General features: G+C 50.7%; 3 protein-coding genes across 3 annotated transcripts in view; 2 read left to right on the top strand and 1 right to left on the bottom strand.

The window, feature by feature from the left end:
- PRKG1 (protein kinase cGMP-dependent 1) overlaps window positions 1–11,389 on the bottom strand; it is a 371,522-nt gene extending 360,133 nt beyond the window's left edge. The window contains exon 1 of the mRNA XM_030275746.4: window positions 10,829–11,389. Coding sequence (XP_030131606.1) covers window positions 10,829–11,094 — 266 coding nt within the window. The 5' untranslated portion in view covers window positions 11,095–11,389. The remainder of the gene's footprint in view (window positions 1–10,828) is intronic.
- A 1,509-nt stretch (window positions 11,390–12,898) lies between these two features.
- On the top strand, window positions 12,899–13,913 carry LOC100226079 (uncharacterized). Its single transcript, XM_032749263.3, has 2 exons — window positions 12,899–13,151; window positions 13,224–13,913. The coding sequence occupies exons 1-2, from the start codon at window positions 13,008–13,010 to the stop codon at window positions 13,872–13,874; spliced, it is 795 nt and encodes a 264-aa protein (XP_032605154.3). The 5' UTR covers window positions 12,899–13,007; the 3' UTR covers window positions 13,875–13,913.
- Window positions 13,914–14,395: 482 nt separating this feature from the next.
- LOC121470164 (uncharacterized) lies at window positions 14,396–17,572 on the top strand. The gene is made up of 2 exons (XM_072931412.1): window positions 14,396–14,470; window positions 16,214–17,572. Exons 1-2 carry the CDS (start codon window positions 14,396–14,398, stop codon window positions 17,570–17,572), a joined length of 1,434 nt encoding a protein of 477 aa, XP_072787513.1.
- The last annotated feature ends 7,881 nt before the right edge of the window (window positions 17,573–25,453 follow it).

Raw genomic sequence — 25,453 nt, 5'->3', positions numbered from 1 at the left:
GCCTTAGGAAGGAAAATATTGGGCAAATCCCTAGATAAAAACTTATCTTATGGGTCAGCACCTGAACAGATAAAAACTAGAGCAGGTCATAAATATGGACAGCCAAAATACTGGAAAATAGAGTGGTTCAGGTCTTTGCACACTGGGGTTTTTAATTTTCAATAAAAGGTGGTCCAGAGGGTCACTGAGTTCTGGAATTTTAAATAAAATACATTTTGGAGAGCCAGAGGAAAGCAAACACTCCACCAGGATTTTAGCAGGTAAATGAAATCTCCCAGGTAATTGTGTCAGCCTGACATCAAACCCTGCACATCCTTTGGGATGTTCCAGCCTCCATTTAACTGCTGGAAAAATTAAGGCAGACAACAATGCCACTATGGAAAACAGATCTCGTGGAATGAGCTTAGCAAGTTTTATTAAAGCACCTCCAAACTGGGCTGAAAAAGGCATTTGCAGCCGTGCAATTAAAAAAAAAAAAAGTCAAAAAAGGCTGCTGTGAAGTGGCTGAGTCACAAACTCGAGCTCCTTGGGAGCATCTCCAGCTCCAGGGGATGTTATCCTGGCACAGGAAGGGTTAAAAGTGAGGGAAAAATGCTTGGGAGAAGCGTGGGAAGGACAGCAAAGAGCCAGGGCAGGAGGAGCAGCTGGGCCGGGAGCTGAGACAGATCCAGGCTGGAAATGTGGAAGCAACAGGGAAGGCAGAGCAATTAGGGCAATTAATCTCCCCTGCAGCTCGTGGGGCAGGGCTGGGAGCCGGGATGGAAGGGAGGATTTTATTATATGTCATTTTATAATGACAGAAACGCAGCAGTGGAAACGGGGCAGGATGAGCAAAGCCATCCCTGCTGACCCCCTGGGATTCCCACTCAGGAGCTGGAGCACTTCCCAATCCTCCTGTGCCACTCAGCATCTCCCAGCCCCGCCAGAAGGGCTCCAAAAATGCAATTTGAAATCCCCTTCCCCAAGTCAGGGTTACACTGTGGGCTGGAACAGGGCTGCAGGGATTTATCAGCTCCCTGTGAGCACCATGAGCACAACACCCACGCAAGGAGCTGCTGCTTCCAGTTCCCAGGGAATCACAGGCTGGAGCAGGGTCAGGAAAGGAGTCACTGGGGGGGAAACCAGCTCCAGGGGACTTTTCATCTCTGCCTGGGCAGGAGCCACCACAGAAATGCTGGCTGGGGAAGATTCGTGACATCATTCCATGGGAAGTTTCCCCTTGTGTTTCCCATTTGGTTGAAAGCTTTTAAAAGAGAGTTGATTTTTAGCTACTGAATATTTGGCAGCAAAATGAAGGAGAAGAATGAGAATGAGAATGAGAATGAGAAGGAGAAGGAGAAGGAGAAGGAGAAGGAGAAGGAGAAGGAGAAGGAGAAGGAGAAGGAGAAGGAGAAGGAGAAGGAGAAGGAGAAGGAGAAGGAGAAGGAGAAGGAGGAGAAGGAGAAGGAGAAGGAGAAGGAGAAGGAGAAGGAGAAGGAGAAGGAGAAGGAGAAGGAGAAGGAGAAGGAGAAGGAGAAGGAGAAGGAGAAGGAGAAGGAGAAGGAGAAGGAGAAGGAGAAGGAGAAGGAGAAGGAGAAGGAGAAGGAGAAGGAGAAGGAGAAGGAGAAGGAGAAGGAGAAGGAGAAGGAGAAGGAGGCTCCCCAAAACAGACATCAAGCAGCCCAACATAAAAGATGGGAATCAGCTGTACCTGTTTTTAATCTCAGAGTGGAAATTACAATTTAGGGTTAAGCCAGCCAAAAAGGTGCACGAAACAATGAGCAGCAGCAGCAGGAACTAGAAGTGTGAGACACAACTGTCCCAAAATCAAATGGTCTCTGCAAGTGATGCTTTAGGATGGATTTGACTGCACACACTCAGGAGAGATAAATCAGACCCCAAAATTTCCCTAAAACCAGCCTTCAGTTGATCTACAGCACCACTTCCACCTTCTTTTTTGCTTTTCTGCCTCCAAACATATGGAATAACGGAGTAAAAAAAATTAATATTCATAATACCCACACCAGCTCAACCTGTATTTTTCCAGCATCTTCCCACAGAAGAACAAGATTCTGGTCGAAGTTGCCACGAGCATTCTCCTATCAAAAGATAAACCACTTTGAAATTCTTTTTATTCAGGTGATTATTTTAGAGGGAGGGATAAATTTCAACCCGGCTTCAAGTCTCTCTGCCCCAGCAGAGCTGAGAAATGTGGGGAAGGATATTTAAAGTGTCAGGGTTTCTGCAGGGCAGAGCAACTGCTCTGGTGTGTGCTTCCCAACAGGCATTGCAGCCTTTTCCCTGGATGGGACATGGGATTATAAATTATAAACCTGCAGATCAAAGTGAAGAACGTGCTCCTGGCAGGGAGAGCCCAGCCTTGCATTATGGGATGAAAGGGAAGGCAGAGACTTCACCCTTTACTTGACACAGATTTCATAAAGCAGCATGAAAATCGATGGGGGGAAGAACAAAACCAACCCACAATCACCGCTTTTTATGCTGCTTTCATTTTAGTATTTTATTTTTTTAAACACCAAACAGTTCTTTTCTGAACTACAGAGCAGACAGAAATAAAGTATCTGAGGAGGGGGCTGCTGTCTATTGACAAAATACACTCTCAGTGCCATTCCATGAAAATATTCTCTCTAAGAGCTGATTTGGGGATTTTTCTCCTGCCTCCATGCAGGTTGAAATGGCATCAGAAATGCCACCAAGGCTTTGTGAAAAGAGTAAACATCAAATGCAGAAAAAGTAGAATCCCTGACTGGTTTGGGTGGGCTGACAGATGGGAAGCAAAACCACTTTGGAGGTACAGCCCTGGTGTTTAAATAAATAGAAAAATTTAAATTTTATATAAATTTTCCCAGATGAAGCAACTTTCTGGTGTTTTTCCCACCTTTCCAGAGAGCTCCTTCCCAGATTTTCTCCCCTCTGCCTTTCCAAACCTTCAGAACCTTTCTGTACTTCTGCAAGCAGAGATTTATTTTCTTTTGATCCAAAAAACAAAATGGGCTGGAGCAAGAGGGGACAATGGATGCATTTATTCCTTCCAGCTTCCTGATTTTTTTTTTTTTTTTTAAGATCCATTTTTAGGAAGTGTAGCAACTGCCCAGGTGTCTCTCCCTGCAGCTTTCCCTGCTCCAGTCACTTCTGGGATCCCTTACAAACAGCCAAGCTGGAAGCCACCTTTGGGATGCATTTTTAAGGGATTTTTAAGGGACTGCTTCCTGCTATTCCCACCAATTCCAGGCCTTAAAAGTTGAATTTTGGCTTAATAATGGCAAGCATCAAAATGCTATGTTGAGCCATTCAGAGGATTTGGGTGTAGTTCTTTGGGGTCTCAAGGAATTATTCCCAGTTTTCCTTCCCACTTCCACACACCACAGGAAAAATAATACAGAGCCAGCTCCTCAGAGATTGATGGATTAAAGCGCTAAAAAAAGTTAAATATTGGCAACACAGTGCAGATACAAAAATGGAAAGTGGAATTCTGAGATTTAGGATCTGATCCACAAACAGGTCAATAGATTTTTTTTTTTTTTTAAAGCAGAATTTTTATACTAATTGGTCACTTAAAATTCTGGTGGTGATTTTTACCTGGGAGGGTTTTATAGAAAGTCCCAAGAAAGAGTAAAATGCAAATGAAAACAACTCAAAATTCCCATCCTGCTGTGCTTGCTGCAATCAATCAATCAATCAATCAATCAATCAATCACAGCCTCCTTTAGTGCAAACTTCATGCCAGAAACCCCAAATATTAAGATATTTCTCCTGAACCTGTTTCCCACCTGCACAGTTTCTTTCTGGGTATTTTATATTAAATAATTGTTTGTTTTCTCCCCCTGTAGCTGCTGTTTCCATCACCCCACCTGTCATTAATTTACCACCACGAGGTGGATGTTTTCACCCCATTTTACACCTAAAATACTTCAAAACCAGGAATCACCAAGAAAATCACTGCCAAATCTATTTACACTCCTTTGAGCCAAATGGAAGAGATTTGATCCCATTACTGCAGAGCTTTTCCCCCTCTCCTGTAGCAATTCCCACAACACTCAGGCTCAGCACCCAGCATGAATTAAATCCAAAAACTGGAATTTGAAATGTAAAATTATCTCAATCCTTTATCCTTGTGGATCCCCAGGATCATCCCAGCTCCTGCCACCACCCATGGGCCTGAGCTCTGCCTTCCTCCTTCCTTTTCTAGCATCTTCTGCCTCATTTGTGACAGCAGGGTTTAATTACTAATGGAACAAAAATGGTCTGAGAACACCCATGAGCAGGACACAGAAAAAAATCTCTTTGGAAAAAAAAACAAAACAAAAAAAAAAAAAAAGAGATTTCCACTCATCTTTTCCACTCAGGAGGTCATGGCAGAGGGGAAAGCTCTTCAGGAAGCCCCTTGCCAAAGCTCAGAGATCTTCCAGGACCTGCAGCAGCTCCACAACCAGGTGGAAACCTTGGGCAGGCTTTTTCCTGAAGTTTCTCATTAGGAAAGAGGCCCTCCAAGTTTTATTTTAGTCCTTTCTATCCCATTTTACTCTGCTAAGATTTCATCACCCAGGAGGATCTTTGCTGGAGAATTACCTTGTTCATCCTGAGGGACGAGAGTGACAAAAATGACAGAACGTTTCTGACAAAAGTGATACAAAAAGTCTGAAAAAAGTGACTTTAAAAAAACCTGACAGAAAGTATAAAAGAGGCCAAATGAAGAGTGAGTGAGGCCAAGCAGTTTTACACTACCACATCCACAGGCCACTTTTAAAAAAGCAGCAGCAAGAGGGACACAGGAACCTTTTTCTCCTCCAAACCAAGAGAGGTCCACAAGCTGCTGCAGAAAAACAACACAATCCCAGCTCCCAGCTCTTTGTATTTTTATAAATCCACTCATACCAAAGATCCAGGAGGGAAAATCAGTTTTTGGTGGCCTTGCCTGGGAGCACAGCTGAGGTTTAGAGCCCACATGTAAGCAGGTTTTCAGGGACTGGGAAGCAGAGCTCCAGGCAGAGGGAAGGTGGGGGGACATGGAGATCTGGCAGCTGCCCTGAAATCTCTGGGCCTGTGGTTTGGTGCCCCAAGGGAGGCTCCAAAAACCTCCTGACTTGAGGCATTTAAAAATAGGCTGAAGGAAGAATTTGGGATGACGCCGCTGGGACGGAGCCTGCGTCAGCCAGGGATGGGCACTGCCTCATTCCCTTGGCAAGAGTGTGCCCTTCCTCAGGGCAGACCTGAGAAACACACAGCAAAGATTCCAAGTTTGCATCCCAAACCAAGCAGAAAAATGATAATTTTTATAGTTAAAAAAAAAAAAAAATCCTGCCAATCTTTGCCCTTCCTTTCTTCACCAGGACCGGTGATCGCGTCAAATATTTTTTTTTTTTTATTTCACACGTTTATATGTAAATTAATCGGATTTTTTTTTTATATTTCAGATGTTTGTATATAAATGAATACCTGTTTTGTACTGTTTTTGGAAGGGCAAGCTGGGTTTAGCTGCTCTTGCTGTGCTGCCCTGGCCCATGAGGAAGCACAGAAGGGATACGATGGAAACGGAGGATTGGGTGACCAGGGCTGCTGGTGACAGACAGACAGACAGACAGACAGACAGACAGACAGACGCCAGGCTGTACCCAGTGGAAAGGCACCATTTGATGCCCTTTGGGAGCCAAATTTCCCCCCATCCTGGCTCGATTTTCAAGTCTCCTGTAAACCAAAGGGAAGTGATGCCCAGGGAAAGGGGGGGGGAGCAGTGAGTTCAGCCCATTAAAAATTAAAAGACAGGAAATTATTTCCATTGATTAACCATAAACATTTGCTTCCCTCCCTTTCTAAAACCCTTCTGTGCTTATTTGTCTGACCTTGGACTTCTCGAGGGGCTGATGTCACACCTCTCCCTGCAGTGACAACTCACTTTGTCCCCCACATCTTCCCTCCACTGCTTCATGCCACAAGTTGCTGCATCCAAATGAGCAGAGAGGACCAAGCAAAGAGTCCATCTCCCACCTCCACCACTCTCTTTGGAATATTTTCCAGCTCTCCCCAAATTTAAGCAACTTCTTAAATTCTTCTCTCAAACTTCTCTCTGTATTTCCTTCCCTTGGAGCAGCCACGCTCTCCCAACACAACAAGCAATGAGGACAGTGTCAATTCCTCCTCTGCCAGTATAATTCCAGCTAATAAAATCCTTCTGATCTTTGGTGGGGATCACCCAGGGATGAAGCATCCAAGGAATTTGCTGTTGCAGCGCATCAGGAGCGGGTGGGACCGGATTGGGGACGGGTAAATGAGGAAGAGAGGCGTTTTTAGAATTGTAATTAATGGCAAAAATCACTGCTACCCTTCCTCTGAGCTTTACAAAGCGATGCTGATCCTGACAGAGAGAAACAGCAGCCTGAGATCCAGCTAAAGCTCCCTGTTTGAACACAGCTGTGAGTGGTGTCACACATTTCAGGAGGACAGTCCCAAACTGTCCTTCCTCAGCTTAAAGGCTGAAGTGTCACACGCAGGCAGCAGGTCACCCCCTGAAAAAAAATGAGGCAAAAGCTCCTTTTCCAGGCTGCCAGGCCCTGAGGGAGGGTGGTTCCAGGTAGTGGGGAAGCAGCTGGGTTGTTTTTCAGGGGCAGGCTGAGCGCAGGCAGGATCGATATCGCTTTAGTGGCTGGCAGCTGATGAGATCATGGCTAAATTAACGCAGGCGGGCAGCTCGCTTCCCAGAAAGGGGCTGAGGGGGGAAGGACACGGCTCCAGGGAAGGGGAACATCCCCCTTGCCATGCTCAGGGGGCTGGAGGCCATCAGCACAGCAGCTCCAGGGTGGTGGAGATGTGAGACAAAAGTGTTATAGCAGGGTAGAAGTGATGGAGAATTACAGGGCTGTGCAGGACATCTCTGCAGTCCCAGTCCAGCTTTAAAGGTGACTTGGCCTTGAGTTTTGGACTGAAAACCTCCCAGGCTGCCCAGTTTTTACCCCAGGCATGGCTGGTCCTCGTCTGAGCAATACCCAAACCCCAGAGATGGATTGGTCCTGCCATGGCCACCAGCAAGCACCAGCTTGTCCCAGTAATGAACAATCCCTTTATGCTTTTGCTGCATGAAGTCAAGAGGATCCACTCCAATCCTCTATCCCCAGTACCACCCAAAGCCTTTAATCCTGTGTTTAAACACCTTGGGTGAACACACGCCCTCAGCAAAGTATCCCCCAACACCTCAGGGGAGGTGGAAGCAGGAGAAACAAGGATTCCTGCCTGATTTTACCTGGAAAACCACAGGCAGCAGGACTGGTCCGGGACTGGGAGGCTGAAACCACAATACACCCCAATACCTCGCCTTAAATGTTAGACCCCACTGCCATCTTGTGGCAAATGCTTCCTGAAATAAAGTTAAAAAGGGAGGAAAATCCATTAAAAAGTTGCAGAAAAAGTTAGGGAGCCAAGAAGGATGGGTAAATTATCAGGAACAGAGTGGGGAAAGTCATCTGTCTTAAATGGTGATGGCTGAGGCTGAGCCTACAGCACTGTGTCAGACTGAAACAGGCATGGAAAAACCCAGGGATGGCACTGCCCGAGCTGGATTTGGGGAGCTGAGGATACAACCACACACAAAACATGGAATTGCCTGCAGGGACAGGGCTTCAGCAAAGATTCAGTTGCTATTCCGAAAATATTCCAGAGTTCCCAAAGTCATTTTGTGGTTTGAAGGAGGTTTCTCACCCCAAATAAGCAGGATTTAGCTGGAATTAGACACTGCACCTCAGAATTAAGGCAGGCAGCAGCTGGAATTTCCTGGGAGGATGATCTGGAGGTGGGATTAGGGCTCAGGTCCATCTCTCCCAGGGCACAGAGCACCTCTGGGTGCAGGGACAGGCAGGGCTGATCCAGCCCTTAGTCCTGGCTTTGCCACACCTCAGCATTTACTTTTTTGCATCATTGATCATCTGCAGTGCTTTTGCTTAGCAACTGGGCATCAGTTTAGCAAAGTGTCTGGATTGCTGCATTATCCATGGATGGCTCCCACCCTGCCAGGAAAAACGGGGACAAACTGTTTTTCCTTCTTTGTGTTGCCATAAGGGACTGGCAGGTGCTGGATCAGACAGCCCCGAGGCCTCGTGAGATCCAAAACACTCACTGGCTGGGGCTGAAAGTGAATCAAAACTCACTGACCATAAATAAATGAGGGAATCATTTACAAGAAGTGCAGCTCTGCTCTCAACTCAAATCTCTGCTGGTAGGAACAGATCAAGGAACAACAGGAAGGAATTATTTTGAAGACAGGCACAGAAAGCAGCTATTTTGAAAGAAAATCTAATTTACAGATTGGCTATAGATACATGGATAGCTCTGTGCACCTGGCCGGCTACACAGCAATGTTTTCTGCCATTAAAATTTATATTTCTATGTTATCAGAAGGCACAACAGCATAAAAGCACACTTCCAGAGCAAAGATAACGCATCCTTCGCCACCTTTCTGTTTACACATCCCCATTCTTTGGATCTCTGCAAGCCTTCTCAACTCTGCCCTTGCTGCACATGATAGGGATGCATTACAAGAGGCACAACAGATTTAAACCAACTGCATTCTCCACTTTCAGCTGGGATTTATCCCTGTGTGAGCTCCTGTCATCCCATAGTTTGCTGCTTTCAACTCCTTGACAGTTTTACGCGTCGGTGTGTATTACACGCAATAAACAAATCCAATTATATTGTCAATTACTACATCTTCATCCTCAGAGGTGGAAAAGTGCTTGGAGGTTAAAAAAGTTTTTTAAAAAACTGGAAACAGACAGGCCTGAACATCCCCTTGGGGGTTTTATGGTCTGGAAGTTTGTCTGTGGCTTTTGGAAAAGAGGAGCTCCCCATCCTCAGCCTCCCAGGGATGAGGGATGAGAGCTGGGAGCTGCTGCTGTCGCTGGGGCAGAGGCAGGAGCCTGTTGGAGGTACATGAGCTGCCCCATAAATAAATCAGCCGAGTGCTGGCAGCAGTTCTGAGATGCCAGAGGCAGAGCAAGCCCCGGGGACACTGAGGGGAGCTGGCACCAGCCAGAGCCATCCCTGCCTGCAGCCGGCATCAGGAGGGGGAAAGCTCGTCAGGCTCTTGGCACAGCCTGTGCAGCACAGCCCTGGCCTCCCTGAGCCCAGGACAGCGCCCTGGAGCTGCATCGAGGACCCACACACCACCCATTGAAAAAACACCTCCATCCAGCCCGTGGTGGGGAGGGATTTGGGGGAAAAATGGGGAAAATGGGAGGTTGTGGGTGCAGCGCGCTCAGCACACCATGGAGCCGCCCGCCGCTCTCCCAGCAACAAGACAGGAGAAGAATTAAGCAGAATTAAAGGAAGAATTAAGAATTAAAACCCCAAAGCAATCCCAGACTGGCTTGGTTACCATTGTCATGGCTACCACGAGCGAGGCTGAGGCATGGGGGATGCCAGGGGATGGAGTTCCAGCCTGGAAGTGCCCGCAGACCCCACCAGGAGTTTTTCCTGCCCGCTGAAACATCGTCTGAGGATGATGGGAATGATGCAGGATGGGGCAAACGACCTTCACTGCATCACATGGGCACAGCTTTTCCTGCAGCTGGCCTGCCAGCCCAAACTGGGAACAGCACGGGGAAGCCTCAGGCCAGGACTAAACCTCACTGGAGCTGTGAGCAGGTTTAACAACATCTAAGTAAGTGATTACTCAGGGTGGGGACACTGGGTCCCTGCCCTCACCACAGGTGCCAAGTCACTGTCACCTTCCTGAGGCTCGGGATGATCACTGCCTCCAAAAAAAACCAGCAGCAAAAGGAAAAGTTGGACGTGGTTTCTCCTCCATCCACAAGACCCAGCCTCTGCCTTGGTGCACAGGGATGTGCTGCCCCAGGGAAGGACAAATGGACACGCTCAGCTCGCACTCACACACCTCCCTGGGCACAGCAGTTTGCTTTATTAAAGCACCACAGGCAGAGAAAGGAATAATACTGAATTAGCCCAAAGCCAAGTGCTCCTCGTTTGAGCAATAGTCTCGTTAACAAGGGGCACAGAGAGGAGGAAAGGGCTGGAGTTTGGTCGGGGCACATTTGGGGAGAGCTGTGCATTCACACCCACACGTAGATCCCGTCGGGAACGGCTCTGCTGAAACAAATCTGCACAGGGGACACGGGGACCGTGCCCTGCTCGGGAAGCACCAGCCACAGCTTCTGCCCAAGCAGGGTCACCCCTGTGGTCACACACAACATCTCCCCAGCAGCCAGCACAGCACCACGCTCCCCAATTTTCCCTCATGTCTGGAAGAAGGACAACCCCCAAGACCGCGGGTTGAGTGATGCAGACCCCATGCTCCCCCCCAAAAAACCTCTCCGTGGGTGCCCGACAGCAGCACAGGGAAATAGAATCATAAATGTGGAAAAAACCCTTCAGGATCAGCGAGCCCCGCCGGGATAACCGGAGGCAAAGCGCGGCTGGAGCAGCGTGCGCTCGTTTTTGGGGAGAATGGCGTGGGGGAAGGAGGGGGTCGGGGCGAGGGGTAGCACCTGCCTCGGGAACGGGGGTACCGGGGGTGCTGGCGGCTCTCCAGCAGCCACCCAACAACTTCCCGGCCCCGCCGCAAACTTTTCCCAGCGCCGGGGAGGCTCCGCCGCCCCCCCGCGCTCCGGCCGAGCATCCCCCGGGAGCCGCGGCGGGGAAGGGAAGAGAGAAGCCGGGGAGGGAGGCAGGGAGGGAGGTCCGGGCTGTCCGATCCCCCGCAGGGCTCCTTCCCGGCGGCTCGGAGCCGCTCCACGCCCCGGGCATCTCCGTGCCAGGGGAAGGCGGTGTCCCGGCCACCCCGCTCGGGAGCGGGGATAAAGGGGTGCGTGCCATCCATCCCTACCTCTCGGCCTTGGTGAACTTGCGGAAAGCCTGGCGGAGGTCGTGGAAGGAGCGGTAGGTCTGCGGCTCGGCGGAGATGCCCTGCGCCCGGGTGGTGCGGGGCCCGATGTGCGGGCTGGGGGCCGGCAGCACGGACTGGCATTTGTGCAGCCGCCGCCGCAGCTCCTGGATCTCCTCATCTTTCTCGCCCAGGCGCCGCTCCAGCTCCTTGATCCGCTCCTCCTTCAGCAGCAGCAGCTTGGTGAAGTCCCCTTCCAGCTCGGTCATTTTGGGGCCGGCGGGCCGGTCCCGCTCTCACGGAGCGGCTCCGGGCAGGGGCAGGGGCAGGGCGGGGAGCGGCTGCGCCCGCCCCGGCTCAGGGCAGCGGCCCCGGCATCGCCCCGCGCCCGCCCGCCCGCCCGGGGGCCGGCAAAACCCGCCCGAAAACAGCGGCCAGCGAGGGAAAAGGACGAGAAAAGGGGAAAGAGCTCTTGTGCCACTCTGCGAGGCTGGGATCCTGGAAATAGCAACAATTACCATGTGATCGCAGGGTGACGCAGCTCCTTGTAACTGGAGCCGAAGACTTGGGATTCAAACAAGAACACTTCATAAATATTAAATTGCCTCCTGCTAATGAGCCACGTGGAGCCGCCCCTCGGCCCGCCCGGCCCGGCCCCCGGCAGCTCAGCATCCCCGGCACTCAGCATCCCCGGCACTCAGCGTCCCAGCCTGTCCCCCCGGGGGCTCTGCACCCCATCCCGCCCCACAAGGAGCTCAGCATCCCACCTCTCTCCTCACCCCACGTTCCAGGCTGCGCTACCCTCAGCACTCCCCCGTTGGTCCCTCCTGGGTACCCCCCTTGGCACCTCGCACGCCTCTCTCCATCCTTCCCTGCCCAGATTATCCCGTGTACCTCATGGCACCGCACATCCCACTCAGCATCCCTCCCCATCCAGGACTCCACACCCTCCCCACCAGGTTCCCTGCTCCCTGCCCTCCAGGTCACCCCCCAGCACACCATCCTGTGGGACACGCAGCTTTCCAGACTCGCGGTGTCCCTCATCCCAGGCTGCACGCCATGCCCTGAGGCAGCAGAGCCCGTCCCCAGGCACAGACACCGGGGCGCTGGTGGCACCTGAGAGATGAGGCAGCCGGAGTGCTCTGCCAGCTTGCCCGGGGAGGGAGGAACTCATCCTTCCTGGACTTATTTGGAAGAGCCCATCATGCACATGAATTTTTAATGCTGGCTGGCAAAGGGCACCATCAGCTCCCCTATCACATTTCCCTCCCAAACCACTCTTGTTTCCAAGGAGGGATTTCAGAAGCCCCTTGCTGCAGGCAAAAAAAAAAAAAAAAAAAGGGGAGGGGGTTTTTCCCAGCCCCCACAGCCAGGCTTCAGGCACTCAGGGCGCCCAGGAACCACTCAGTGTCCACCTCCCAACCCATGGAAACTTGTGCCACGCCTGTAGGGACAGACCCCTGGTCTGGTGGGGCAGGGCAAGGAGAGGGCAAAGCATCTGAGCTGGAAGACAACGAGTATTGAATTAAGGGTTGAAAAATCAATTAGCAGCGTCTCTGTCTTTTAAGGAGGTGGTGGGGTGTTTTTGCACCCTCGTGTCTGCGCCTCCAGCCTTTCACGTGCGGCTGAAAAGCTCCGGGCTCGGAGCTGTCCCATCCTCAGCCTGGAAGCATCCCTGCGGCCAGGGGGTCGGGCAGTCCTTGGCGGGGGGAGGGGGAACTAATTAACAATTATTAATAAAAAGTGCATTGGGCTTTATTGGCGGGCAGAGAGCGCCACCTGGTGTGCGGCAGGGCCGCGCTTTGGGGCCAGCGCGGCCCCTCGCAGGGAGCTCGGGCACGGCCCGGGGATGCTCCGGCAGCCCGGGGATGCTCCGACAGCACCGGGAGCGCCCGGGGGAGGCGGTGCGATCCCCATGGGCACAGAGCCCGCGGCAGCGGAACGCCCCGTGCCCCCGCGGCAAAGCCCGGGGCTGTGTCACACAGGGGGCTCGCATTGTGACCATTGTGACACCGGGGCCGATGTGACACCGGGGCCGATGTGACACCGGGGCCAATGTGACACGGAGACGCCCCGTGCTGGCAGCGGGCCCCGCGTGGCACTGCGGCTGCCAGGGCTGTGGAAGGAGCATGCCGGGCCGTGCCCTCCGGCAGCGCAGCTCCCCGGGAGAGCTGCCGTGGAGATGCCCATGGAGAAGGGCCAGTTCGGCCCTCGGCCATCCAAGAGGCACCTGCTGAAGGATGAGGCCGGAGGAACAGGCGGGCATGGGGCGAGGCAGCCGCCTCCATCCCACACCTCCCGCGTCTCTTTCTCCTCTCGCCTCCAGGTAGAGCTGCCCCAGAGCCCGGCTCCAGCCGCCCTTGGGGACAGCTCCTCACGGCATTCCTGCATCCAGCAGAGCTCCAGGAGCCGGCCCAGCCTGGCCCGGCTGCCGCGGGGGCAGCGCTCCGCCGTGCCCAGCCCCGTGCCGCTGCCGCCGCCCGCCAACACCGCGGCCCGCGGGCAGTGCCGGCGCCTGAGGAGCTGCGCGGCCTGCTCGGGCAAGCTGACACCGGACAGCTCCTCCACAGTGCCCTCCACACCCTCCACCCCTGCCCCGACCGAGACAGAACCGCTTTTGGTCCACCAGCACACCCAGACAGAGCCCGAGACACCGGAGCGGCCGTGCGCCGCCCAACGCGTGGATCGAGACGTCCAGACCGAGCTGCCGGCCCGCAAGCGGCGGATTTCCCCGGTCCGGCTGTTCAGGGAGCGGGAGACGCAGACTCGGCCCCCGGGGCTGCTGCCCGGCGCTGCCCCGGCCGGCCGCGGGGAGCCGGAGCCGCCGCGCCGCCGCTCGCTGTTCCGCCGCTCGTTGTTCCGCCGCCTGCTCCGGGGCTGCCGCTGCCCCGGCACCGACACCCGCCCCAAACCGCCGCAGCATCCCCAGGGAGCCGCACAGGGACGCGCCGCGGGCATCGGGGTGTTGATGGTGATCCAGGAGTCCACCGAGGGCGCCCAGTGGTCTCAGTACTCCTTGTGGCCGTGGTTTATTGAGACCAGTCTGTGATTTTCTGCAGGCTACGCAAATAAAGAATTGCTCAGCTGATGGTGCTGCTCTGGGCCTGGTCGCTGCGTCCATCCTGTAGGAATGGATCCGTACAACCAGCTGGGAAGCATTTGGGGGATGGAAAGGGGATGGGTGAGCTCTTAGGTGGGAGTGACGCTGTTCCCCCAAGTCCCTGAGCTTTAGTCAGAATGGTGGTGGCCGACCCCTGACAGTCACAACTGGAGAAGACCAGAGCCAAAATCACTGGCAAGACAGAGAAAATTCCAGCCCAAAACGGGAATAACATCTATTTTCAGCCAAGGGAGGGAAGAAGTCATCAAGGAAGGAAAAGACCAAGGAAAAGGGGCAGTTCACCTCAGGATCAAACACAGCTCCTGAGGAGGGATCTCTGCCTGTCTCCTCTAAATCTGGCACTCTAAACCTGCCCCAGGGACACGAACTCAGCCTGGAAGGCCATTCCTGGATTCCTCCTGTCAAAGTGCTGTGAATGGGTAGGAGAAAAGCATCAGCAGTGAGAAGGAATGTCTGACAAGCAGCCAGATGGAAAGAGAAAGGCCCAGGGTGGGAAACACCTGGATGGGGCACATGCAGCTGGGGTAGAGACAGGAAATGCAGGAACCACCCTCCATCCTCACCTGATGCCTGCCCTGGGCCTCAGGAGCAGGAAAACGAGGATCCCTCACACCTGGGAATAGAGCAGAGCAGCTTCAGCTGGCTTTGAGGAAGATGAAGATGAGCAAATCCCTTGGGAATGGGAAACCTTCATCCCACATAGGTGTCGAGCACAGATATTCATCCTGGCATGTTTTGCAATTGAGGTTTTAATGAAGCTTTTAATTAAGTTAAACAAACTTTAAGATAGTTCAAGATAACCAGGTCTTGGAGTCACAGAATAGTTGGAGTTGTAGCTGCTTCCTCCACACTGGAGAGTTCGTGGTAGAGTGGAAACTCCCTAATCTCTATTTTTAAGGAAATTAAGATTTTTGGAGGTGAGGGTTTTTTTAACCTCTTTGGTAGGGAAGGAAAAAAAAGTCTCTTATCAATACAGTTCCTGATTTTCTATTTGTGTATGTAGCTATAGACTTGAGAACCCTTTGCTCCACAGAAAGGAGCAGCTTTAGGTAGTTTGTTCATTTTAAAGTTTGTTCGTTTCCTGGTGTGTTTTAATTACTTCTGAGATGCTTCAAATCTTCATTCATTTTTGTCATTTGGCAGTTCTCGGCGTTTTCTTTTGTGTGTGTGTGTAGGGCAGTGGGCTGGTTATTATTTTTCATCACTGATTTTATGACTTTATGTTTTTCCCAGGAAAGTATTAATTTGTGTAGGAACAAAATTAGGGTGAAGAGTATCTCAATCTGTGGATAAAAACACTTCCCTGGGAATGAGACAGAATGAGTTTGCATTATTCAATTAACAATTTCAGCTGTACAACCATCATTTTCATCCAAGTTTTTTTATGTGATAGAACTCTTTTCTCAAAACGTGATTACCTGTGACAGTTTTGTGTTTTCTTATCAATGAAATTCTTTATTTTCCATTTATAGATGTAATTGGGGGTGTGAGAGTCCTCTGTCAGGAAAGGAGGATCCCTTTTCCCATCACCTGAGGCAGTTTCAGATCCAACTTGTGTTGGCCAAGCTGCTGCCATTCCCAAACCTCTGATCTTCCTGCATGAGGAAAGCAGAGGGATCTCCATCAAGCAGCAGCTGCCTGACTGCTCCAAAATACAGGTTTTTTTGTCCTACAACAACCTCACGTGCAGCAGAAGAAGGATGCAACTTTCCCCAAAGAGGTTCTTGAAAACCAGATAAATTTCTTTTAATTGGGACTGTGTCATTCCATGGTTTTACCCCAGGACCACCACTTCTGGTTTGAGTTGTTTTTGCAGCACAGAGAGGAAACTCCAAGGATGGTGTGACTTAAGGATAATTATGTATTTTCTGTGAATTAAACCACCAGCTACGGCCTTGCCCTCAGCCCCACACTCTGACCACCTTACTGGACCCCAACTGGAGACACTGGGCTATGATTCCCTTTGGAGAAGAGCTTTCACTTAAAGGAAATCCAGTCTCTGGAGCAGAGAAGAGCAGAAGCAGGTCCCAGGCTGCCTCCCCACCCTGGCACTCTGGGGTTGGAGTGTATGAGCAACACATGGTCATTATTAATATCCCAGCTGCCTTGGGCTGCTTGGGAGGCCCAGAAGGGGAAACACATCGCTAAAACATGCTCAGTAATCTACTTTGGGTCTAGATTAAAGGCTACATCGATATATTTTTATGTGTAATGTGTCGATGGCACTAAGAGCAGCCACACACTCAACTCCATGAGCTCACTGACAGCTCAGAGACCAAGGAGCATCCCCATTTCACAACCAGCAGCTGGAAGCCCAGGACCAGCAGGAGGAGCAGGTGGAAGCCCAGGACCAGCAGGAGGAGCGGCTGGAAGCCCAGGACCAGCAGGAAGGGCAGGTGGAAGCCCAGGACCAGCAGGAGGGGCAGGTGGAAGCCCAGGGCCAGCAGGAGGAGCAGCTGGAAGCCCAGGACCAGCAGGAGGAGCGGCTGGAAGCCCAGGACCAGCAGGAAGGGCAGGTGGAAGCCCAGGACCAGCAGGAAGGGCAGGTGGAAGCCCAGGACCAGCAGGAGGAGCGGCTGGAAGCCCAGGACCAGCAGGAAGGGCAGGTGGAAGCCCAGGACCAGCAGGAAGGGCAGGTGGAAGCCCAGGACCAACAGGAGGGGCAGGTGGAAGCCCAGGACCAGCAGGAGGGGCAGCTGGAAGCCCAGGACCAGCAGGAGGAGCAGCTGGAAGCCCAGGACCAGCAGGAGGAGCAGCTGGAAGCCCAGGACCAGCAGGAAGGGCAGGTGGAAGCCCAGGACCAGCAGGAGGAGCAGCTGGAAGTCCAGGACCAGCAGGAAGGGTGGCTGGAAGCTCAGGACCAGCAGGAAGGGCAGGTGGAAGCCCAGGACCATCAGGAAGGGCAGGTGGAAGCCCAGGACCAGCAGGAAGGGCAGGTGGAAGCCCAGGACCAGCAGGAAGGGCAGGTGGAAGCCCAGGACCAACAGGAGGGGCAGGTGGAAGCCCAGGGCCAGCAGGAAGGGCAGCTGGAAGCCCAGGACCAGCAGGAAGGGTGTCTGGAAGCCCAGGACCAGCAGGAAGGGCAGGTGGAAGCCCAGGACCAGCAGGAGGAGCGGCTGGAAGCCCAGGACCAGCAGGAGGAGCAGCTGGAAGCCCAGGACCAGCAGGAGGGGCAGGTGGAAGCCCAGGACCAGCAGGAGGAGCGGCTGGAAGCCCAGGACCAGCAGGAGGAGAAGCTGGAAGCCCAGGACCAGCAGGAGGAGCGGCTGGAAGCCCAGGACCAGCAGGAGGAGCAGGTGGAAGCAGAGGGACAGGGACACTGCGCATCCCCAGGGCACAGGAGCAGCGACATCCCGGTCCCCTCTGTGACCACCGGGATGCTCGAGAGCCCGGCCAGGAGCAGGAAAACCCAGCAGCTGCTCGGGGCAAGCAGAGGGAGACGCAGCCTGAGCCCAGGCCAGGCCAGCAGGGGAATTTCTGTGTGTCGCAGCCCAAGAGGCACAGAGGGAAGTCCCGGAGCTGACCCAGGCAGCGGCTCCTCCCCGCCCCAGCATCACCCACAGGCTGAGCTCCCGCCAGTCCCGTTTTTCAGGGATAAACCCACCGACAGTGGCAGTAATTGCTGAGGATGCGGTGGTTGGAGCCCGGGCAGCTCCTCCAAGTGCTGGGAAGATCCTTACAGCCCCCCATTCTTGGTGCCTTTTATTAGCGCACGTTTTTAGCTTTAAAGGCTGCCCAGTGAGGCCCCGGGAGTTTATCCAAGGAAAGGGCACGATGCCATCCATAAGGAAAGGATCCCAGAATGTCCTGAAGGATGGAGCCCGTCCCTCCCCACGCCTCCCGGCGGAGGGGGAACATCCCCAGCCGCGATTCTGCACGTTCAGGGCAGGCGAAACGCGAAGTGCTGCTGGAAATAACCCCTCGACTTCAGGCAGAGCCAGCAGATATGTGAAATATGCCAGCTAGTGAAGCCAGGGCATCGTTTCTGGTCCCAGCTCGCTCGTTCTGCCAGCCCCAGGCACGCTGGCATTACTCAGGCCGGAATTACCCCGCTGGAAGCCGTGCCAGCTCTCCCTTGGTGTAACTTTAACAGGGTATCAAAGGTGATGCTGCGTTTTTATAAAATCAATACCCTGCCTTTTACTCCGCCTCTGCAACCCCCACCATTCTCTTTCAAGCTCTCTTTTGCAAGCAGAGTCTCGCCAGCAGCAGCAGCAGCAGAGTGGACTCGAGGTCACAGCCCTGGAGGAAGGCAGGAATCCCCACCGTGTTAAAAAAGAAATTATTCTTATATTTGTGACTTCCTTCAATAGTGGCAGAGGTCTGAACCTATATTTCCCCCCAATCTCTTAACATCAGCTGAAGTTTCATGGCAGCTTCCCAGGGCATGGAGCTGCCTTATGGACACAGAAGATTTCAGTGGGAGGGCATTTTAAGGCTCCACAAAAAGGAAGGATTAATTTTGTGCTGTTTCCTTCTTCGGTGATCATTTTAGTCCCTGTTTTGCTGGGTAATTTAATAAACTGTGTCACCTCCTCAGTGTCTAATTTACTAACAGATATGAGCCTTCTCACCACAGACTAAGTACCTAAATGGGAACAAAGATATTTGTATTAAACAATCAGCTTTCCCAGTCCCTTTGGAGATGATGCCATGGAGCAGGCGGTGTGCTGAGCTCCTTCTGAGCTTGTCACAGGATTTTTTGCTGCCACAGGATTATTTGGGATTGGCTTGGGGCAGGAGCAGTGTGAGGATGTGTGAGCTGTGTGTGCTACACACCCTGTAGCTGCTGAAGTGTGCAAGAATCCACTGCTCCTCTGGAACACGAAAAGCTCTGGGTGATGCAGCTCAGGCAATTCCATAGAACCCCAGAATGGTTTGGGTTGGAATGGAGACCTTAAAGATCATCCAGTTCTAACCCCATGGGGGAAACTGGGTTGAATTCCCTGTCTGATATTAATTCCAATCCATCAAACTTTCCGGCACAATGACACTGCACCTGCAGCAAGTCAGAGGAAATGATTCCAATCCCCCAAATCTAGGATTTTCTGCTTGTGAAATGTCAAGAGTTCACAGAGCCCCTCTGCTCTGCAGCCAGGCAGGGAGAGCTGGGGGTCAGGGATCCCTGGAAGTGTCCAAGTGTCCCTGGACAGGGCTTGGAGCACCTGGGATAGTGGAAGCTGTCCCTGTCCATGGCATGGGATGAGCTTGAAGGTTCCTTCCAACCCAAACCATTCTATAATTATATAAAATACTGTGATATCCCACATTAAATACTTTTTCTTGAAGCAATAACCTGGAAATATTTCCTTGTATCTTCCTCTTTCTTCTTGACATTTTTTTTCCCTCACTGCTGCTTATGACACTGCTCTGGAAATGGTCCCACAGGTTCAACTTCTTCCCCATTAATATAAATTAAAATAATCCCCCCAAATGTTGCAAGCAGGATGTCATTTTCCTTAAGGAAAATGAGGAAGCTAAAGATATTACTTTGGCTACAAGGCTAGCATTCACATCTATATCACATCCATGCTCTCACCACAACTGCTCCAGAGCATCAGAGACTGGTGGGAAAACAAAAAAAAAAAAATAAAAAGCCCCTCCAGCGACTCCCAGCATAGCAGGGATTTCATTCTGCTTTTATCCAGCCCAATCCCCCAGACTGCACGTGGGCTCTGGCATGTTTTAGATAAATATTATTAACTCTCCCCTTTGCAGGCACTTCCACAGCTGGACACTCCAACCATGGACTGCAAAGAGTTTTCTTTTTAATAAAGAGGGGGGAAAAAATAAACTGCACAAGCAGGACCTGTTGGGGCTGCAAAAATCCAGCATCCAAATTTAGATGCTCTCAACATCTCCGCCTGAATTCCTGCTGGGTTTTTTCTCCCTGTCTGCTATCCCAGAAGAATTTCCCACTCTGCGTTTGTGGTTCTTAAGGCTGTATCCTCCCTCCCACTCAGCACGGGGTGAGTGGTGAAAAATGGTGAATGTGAAGAAAAACTGAGAGTTTTGCCATAACTCCATTAAAAAAAAAAAAAAGTCACTTTCTGCCAGACTTGTAAACAGAAGATTGCATTGTAAATACTTCCTTTTTTGTCATATCCCATCACTTGATATTATTACAAATCTAGGCAAAGACTTTCCTGAACTGTCTCTGTGGTTTTTTTAATAGGCATTTATTATTACACATTTTAATACATTTTATACATTTTTATTACACATTTATAAACACACACATATATATACATATATATTATATGTATGTACAAATATATGTATAAATATATATGAATGTGTGTATATATACATATATATATTAAAAATACATTTTAAAAAATATATATTTAAAAATTTAGATAGTTGTAAATCAATAATAAAAATGCTTCCACCTTTCAGGAAAACTCATTCCCCAGAGCATTTCCCCTCTGCAGCCATGGAACAAAGCCCTGCCACCCCTTCTGCCCCTGATGGCAGCAGTGGCAGGGGGTGGCATCCAGCAGCACAGCACAGCTGTGGCAGCCACCTGGCCAGCCACAAATCCATTCAGCCTCCCACTGGCTATTCCCAGACAGAAATGCTCCTGGAAAATGCTCAGCATCTCATCCATGACCGATCTAAAAAGCTTCCTGCTCCTCGCTGTCGTGCCCCGTGCCAAAATTGGCTGACAACTGATGGTTATCTTGGGAAGGCAATGCCACTAAAGGCTGCTCCTCCTCAGCACCCTCCAAATTTATTTTGGATCAGCTCCAAGAGCAGCCTGGCTGTGATGGGGGTGTTTGGGCAGCAGGATTTGAGGTAGAGCCCAATTTTCCATTCTCGTGTCCTGCCTTTGGATGCAGAGCTTGGAGGTGACGGAACCATCAGCGAGAAACTCTTGACATGACGAAAGCGGCTCTGGAAAATCAGGAAGGGTGACAAAGCAGTGGGAAAAGTCAAATATTGAAAAGGCCCCCATTCCAGTTTGCTGTAAAGGGAACCTTGAGCAGGAGTAACTCCAGAGTGAGCTGGGCCCGGGCCAGCAGCAGCTCCATGGATCCATATGGGAATGTCAGCCCTGAGTGATCTCCCCGCTCAGCTGTGAGCTCCAGGGACATTTTCCCACACGTGGCTCTTGCCCTGTGCTGTTCTGACCCCAAATTCCCCCCAGGAGCTGCTTTCCCTAAGTGGCAGCATGTTCCATCACCGTGTGCTGCCATCTCCCAGCCATCCCAGCTGGAAGCGCTGGGAAAGGGCTCTGGGAGCAGCAGCCTGAGGATGGGGACCTGTTGGAACTCAAAATGTCCCTCAGACATTTTTGGAGGTTCCAAGCCCTGGTCAGAAGCATTTGAGACCCTGGCAGGCAGCTGGAAACAGCTGTGATTTTGGGTTTGAACCATGGAACAATTTACCAACTTTGCAGGAAGAACAAGAAGTCACAAAAGTTTAGATATTATAGTAGAAGTAGTTACAAAGTAGTGGGAAGAATTTTTTAGTATTGTACAAGGGGGTTTTAACACCTGTACAGGGGGGTGTTGGTTTTGTACATGAGGATCAGAAGTTTTAAGATGGAGGAATGTAGGCCAGTCCTGTTCCTCCTCTTTCTTCCTCCTTACCTCCATGTTCTTGGTGATGTTGGCACTCACAGATTGGTTTAGAGTAGAAAGGCACCATTTCATATAGGTAACAGGCATTGGGGAAAAACTATAAACATGTAACACGTAATGTACCATATAAAAGACAGCAGCAGCCCTGGGCGGGGAGAGAAGAAGCAGTCGGGAGTCAGAGAGGATGTCAGGGTGTGTGTGTGCCTCTGCCTGAGCTGTGAGCAAACCACAGCAGCCCGAGAAGAAAATCTTTTAGTTAACTTGCAATAAACTGCCTTGAGACCAGACAACAGAGACTGCTGAGTTTTCTTTGGAAGCACGGGTTGGAGGAGAGACTTTTCCACCACACAGAGCCCCTGAACCAGGCCGGGGTTCCGACAGGGATCCCCCCCTGCTCAGGGCTGCTCTTCCAGGGCATTTCTCACCCACCAGCGAGGTTATTTTTCATCCTCAATCCTCTCTGTGCTGCTGCAGCCTGGGTCCTGCCCAGCCCTTTCAGTAACTCCATTATTGGGGTTGTTCTTCCTTCATTCCTTGGCTCACATCCTGCTTTTCTAGGACACCACATGAACTCCAACTGCTTCACAGGGAGGGAGAATATTTGACTTTCCAAGCCTGCCCAGTGTCCTGGGACATCCCTGTCACGTGCTGGTCTGTGAAGCCTCCTCGACTTTTACATCTTTATATCAATATTTAGGTGTTGGAGCTGAACTGTTTATTTTGTTTTCTTCCAGCAAAGCTTGCATCCTCCAAGAACATCCTGTAGCTTCCCAGCCTTTATTTGGATTTCCACAGTATTTTAACAACAATAATGTAATTTCCCAGCAGAGCTGTTAACGTCAGGCTCCGTGAGAAATTAATATACTGAATATCAATGTTCTTTTCCTCTTCAATTTTGCCTTGTTTGGCAGCTATTTTTACCTCGATTCCCTTAAGGACTTCTTTCTAAATGCATTTTCAGTTTAATATCCCAAGCAACATTCAGCTTCCATGACTTTTGTATTTGGTAGCTACTGAGCAGAGAAACCATTCAGAGGTGATCCTCAGCTGCTGCAAACTCTCCCAACACAAGTGTTCAGGTTTAGGCTCCTTAAAAACAGAATTTTCATTATTAAATCCTTTTTCACTAAGCAGTGACACCCCGTTCTGTTCATACTGTCTTGGGAGGAGGAGAAATAATGAAAACCCCACAGATTTGCAAAGACACCAGGAAAGTTATAGCTTAAAAGTTCAGTCAACATTAATTGTGGCAGTAAAACCTGAAGTATTTCAGGTGAAAAGTAATTAAATTCATCTCAGGAGGTACAAATCCATCAGGGCTACACACATTTGGGGAATTGTTTGGAGTTTTATTTTCAGTCTAGGAAATATTTACAGTGAAAAATGAAGAATTCTTGATGCTACTGAACTGCTACTGAAACCTTTTGCATACATAGAGCATGAAATTGCTGCAAGCAGGGTTTAGAAGCAGTTTTGTCTGTCTTTTGGGGGGATTTTATTACTTTTTACCTGAAGTCAAAGCTGTATTTATGACCTTTTTTATACCTTCTGTCACAGCTGAGAGCACCAGCTCCTGACACCAAGGGAACATCTGCATAACCCAGTGAGCAAAACCAACAAAACCAGCTGCCTTTCGGAAAAATCTAAATTAACGTTTCTCCTCTGCTTGGTTTGCTCTGCACTGAGCATTTTTTTTTGCATCACCTGCTCCCCATATTGGAGCCAGGGAAGAGCCAGGTGAGCACACTCTGCTCCCAGAACCACCTTATCCACCAGCTCAGGGACAATTCCATCACTTTGGAAAGGGAAAGGAGGGAGAATTGCTCTTCAGAGTCCCTGTCTGCCCCCCAGGTAAAGTTGTGTTGATGAAGAAAGGAAGCACCGAGGTGACAGAGCCAGCTGTATTTTTTAAGAGCTTTGTTTTCCTGCCTTCCCAGGCTCATTCCCATAGGCAGAGCTGCTCCCAAAGCCTGGTGTTCCTGGAAAAGCTGCTGGCAGCTCACCTGGAGGGGTTTTACAGCCAGCCTTGCTCAAGGCTGGGGACAAAACCTCTGCACTGAGGTCAGGACCTGTGAAAAGCAATTTCCAAGATGCACAAAGCAGAGTCCAACCTGGCTTTGGGTCTGTGCCAGGCATTTTTCCTGTTCTAACTGGATTCTTGCCATTTAAAATAGATATTTTTATTTTTCTCCGGCATGAGAAGTTCTGTCACATCTGTCTCAGTCTGAAGCCTGGGAAGAAACACTGGGTGCATCCACATTTGATATTTTCAGAGTTATTTGAGCAATCCCACAGGTACCAGCCATCCTCCTTGGGAACACAGCATCCCTGTCCAAAAGCCCAAACTTTGGGCAGCAGGAATTCTCTTCCAAGGCTGGAGAAGCAGCTCTGGCTCATCTGTGACCTTCTCACAACAGAATTGGCTCTTGAATGGGACAAAACCTTGAGTTTGCCCTATGAAAGTTGGCCCCCTCTCTTCCAGAAGTCCCTTTGGATGCTCTCAATTCTCAATTTTCATGGACACCAACATTAGGAGAGGCCTGCCCAGCTCAGGGAGCCCCATCCCACTCCAAAATCCCAGAGATATTCTGATAGTTTTCTATTCCAGCTGAATAGATTCCCATTTAAACCTTGCTGCTTGATAAACTGCCAAAAAAATCTGAGCTCCCAGGGAGGATATTTATTTACAATTCAGAATTTATACATGCATTGCACAGCATCTGAAGGGTTTTTCTTCCCTCCTAAACATACAAATCAGCAATTAAAATATTTAGAATATGCCATTTCCAGCCAATGCCCAGGGCTGTGTGTTATCTCACAGTTGTAATTTGTTGCTGGGTGCTGGAAAGGCTTCAGCAATTTCCAGCTTCACGAAGCTTTGGGAGAAGTTTGGCTGTTTTCAGAGGAAATAAAAGCAGAATATGACCTAAGTGTTGCTAGCAAGGTTTGCCAGGAAGGGTGGGCATCTCCTCTGAGACAGCTTCAGCAGAAAGCTGGGCTGGAGCTGCCTGAGAAGCCACTTCTCCCAGTGGGAAAGTGACACCTTGCCAGAGCTGGAGCTCTCTTGAAGAAATGACAGAACATCAGGGCAAGTCGAGCCCAGGACAGTGGCACTGCTCACAGCAAGGGAGGCCAGGAAACCTTGGATGGTGTTTTTATAGAGTTTAGTTTGGCCAGCAAGGCCATCCCAAGCCACTCCATCCACAGCAGGAATCTGGTGGGATGGGAAGAGCAAGGATCACTCAGAAGGGAGAAGGTGCCTCCAACACCACCCACCCCAGAGCTTATCTAAAAGACGGAAGGAATTCCTCTCTGGGAGGGTGGGCAGGCCCTGGCACAGGGTGCCCAGAGCAGCTGGGGCTGCCCCTGGATCCCTGGCAGTGCCCAAAACCAGGCTGGACAGGGCTTGGAGCAGCCTGGGACAGTGAAAGGTGTCCCTGCCCATGGTACTGGATGGGATTTAAGGTCCCTTCCCACCCAAACCCATCTGGGATTCTGCTCTGCGAGTTTTTATTTGAAGAAACACTATTTTCACCAGACATGGAAACATCTGAAGGTTCAAGTCTGGCCACAGACTGTTTAAAAATATTCACTCAAAATGAGTGTATTCCCCATCCCTCATTCTGCAGGCAGCTCGGAGGATGGTGCTGGCAGAGCTCTTCTGGAGCAGCAAACTGCAACACCCCAAAAACTGCCAGGGTCCCAGATTCATTTAAAAAATAATAAAAATAAAATGAACACTTGAAAGGACAAAAGATACCTCTCACACCTATGTTGAAGTGACACAGGTCTGCTTAAAGTACTATTTTTACTATTTTTCCGTTCTCTTCTAATAAATATTGACTCTGTTTGTGGTTAGGAGTCACACACACCAAACCAAACACCGCTACCCTGCATCACAGACCCTTTTTTGTTCACACT

Source organism: Taeniopygia guttata, chromosome 6 (genome assembly GCF_048771995.1).
Source record: "Taeniopygia guttata chromosome 6, bTaeGut7.mat, whole genome shotgun sequence".
NCBI classification, from domain to species: domain Eukaryota; kingdom Metazoa; phylum Chordata; class Aves; order Passeriformes; family Estrildidae; genus Taeniopygia; species Taeniopygia guttata.
Note: the sequence above shows the minus strand (reverse complement) of the source record. Positions and strands in the feature narration are given on the sequence as shown.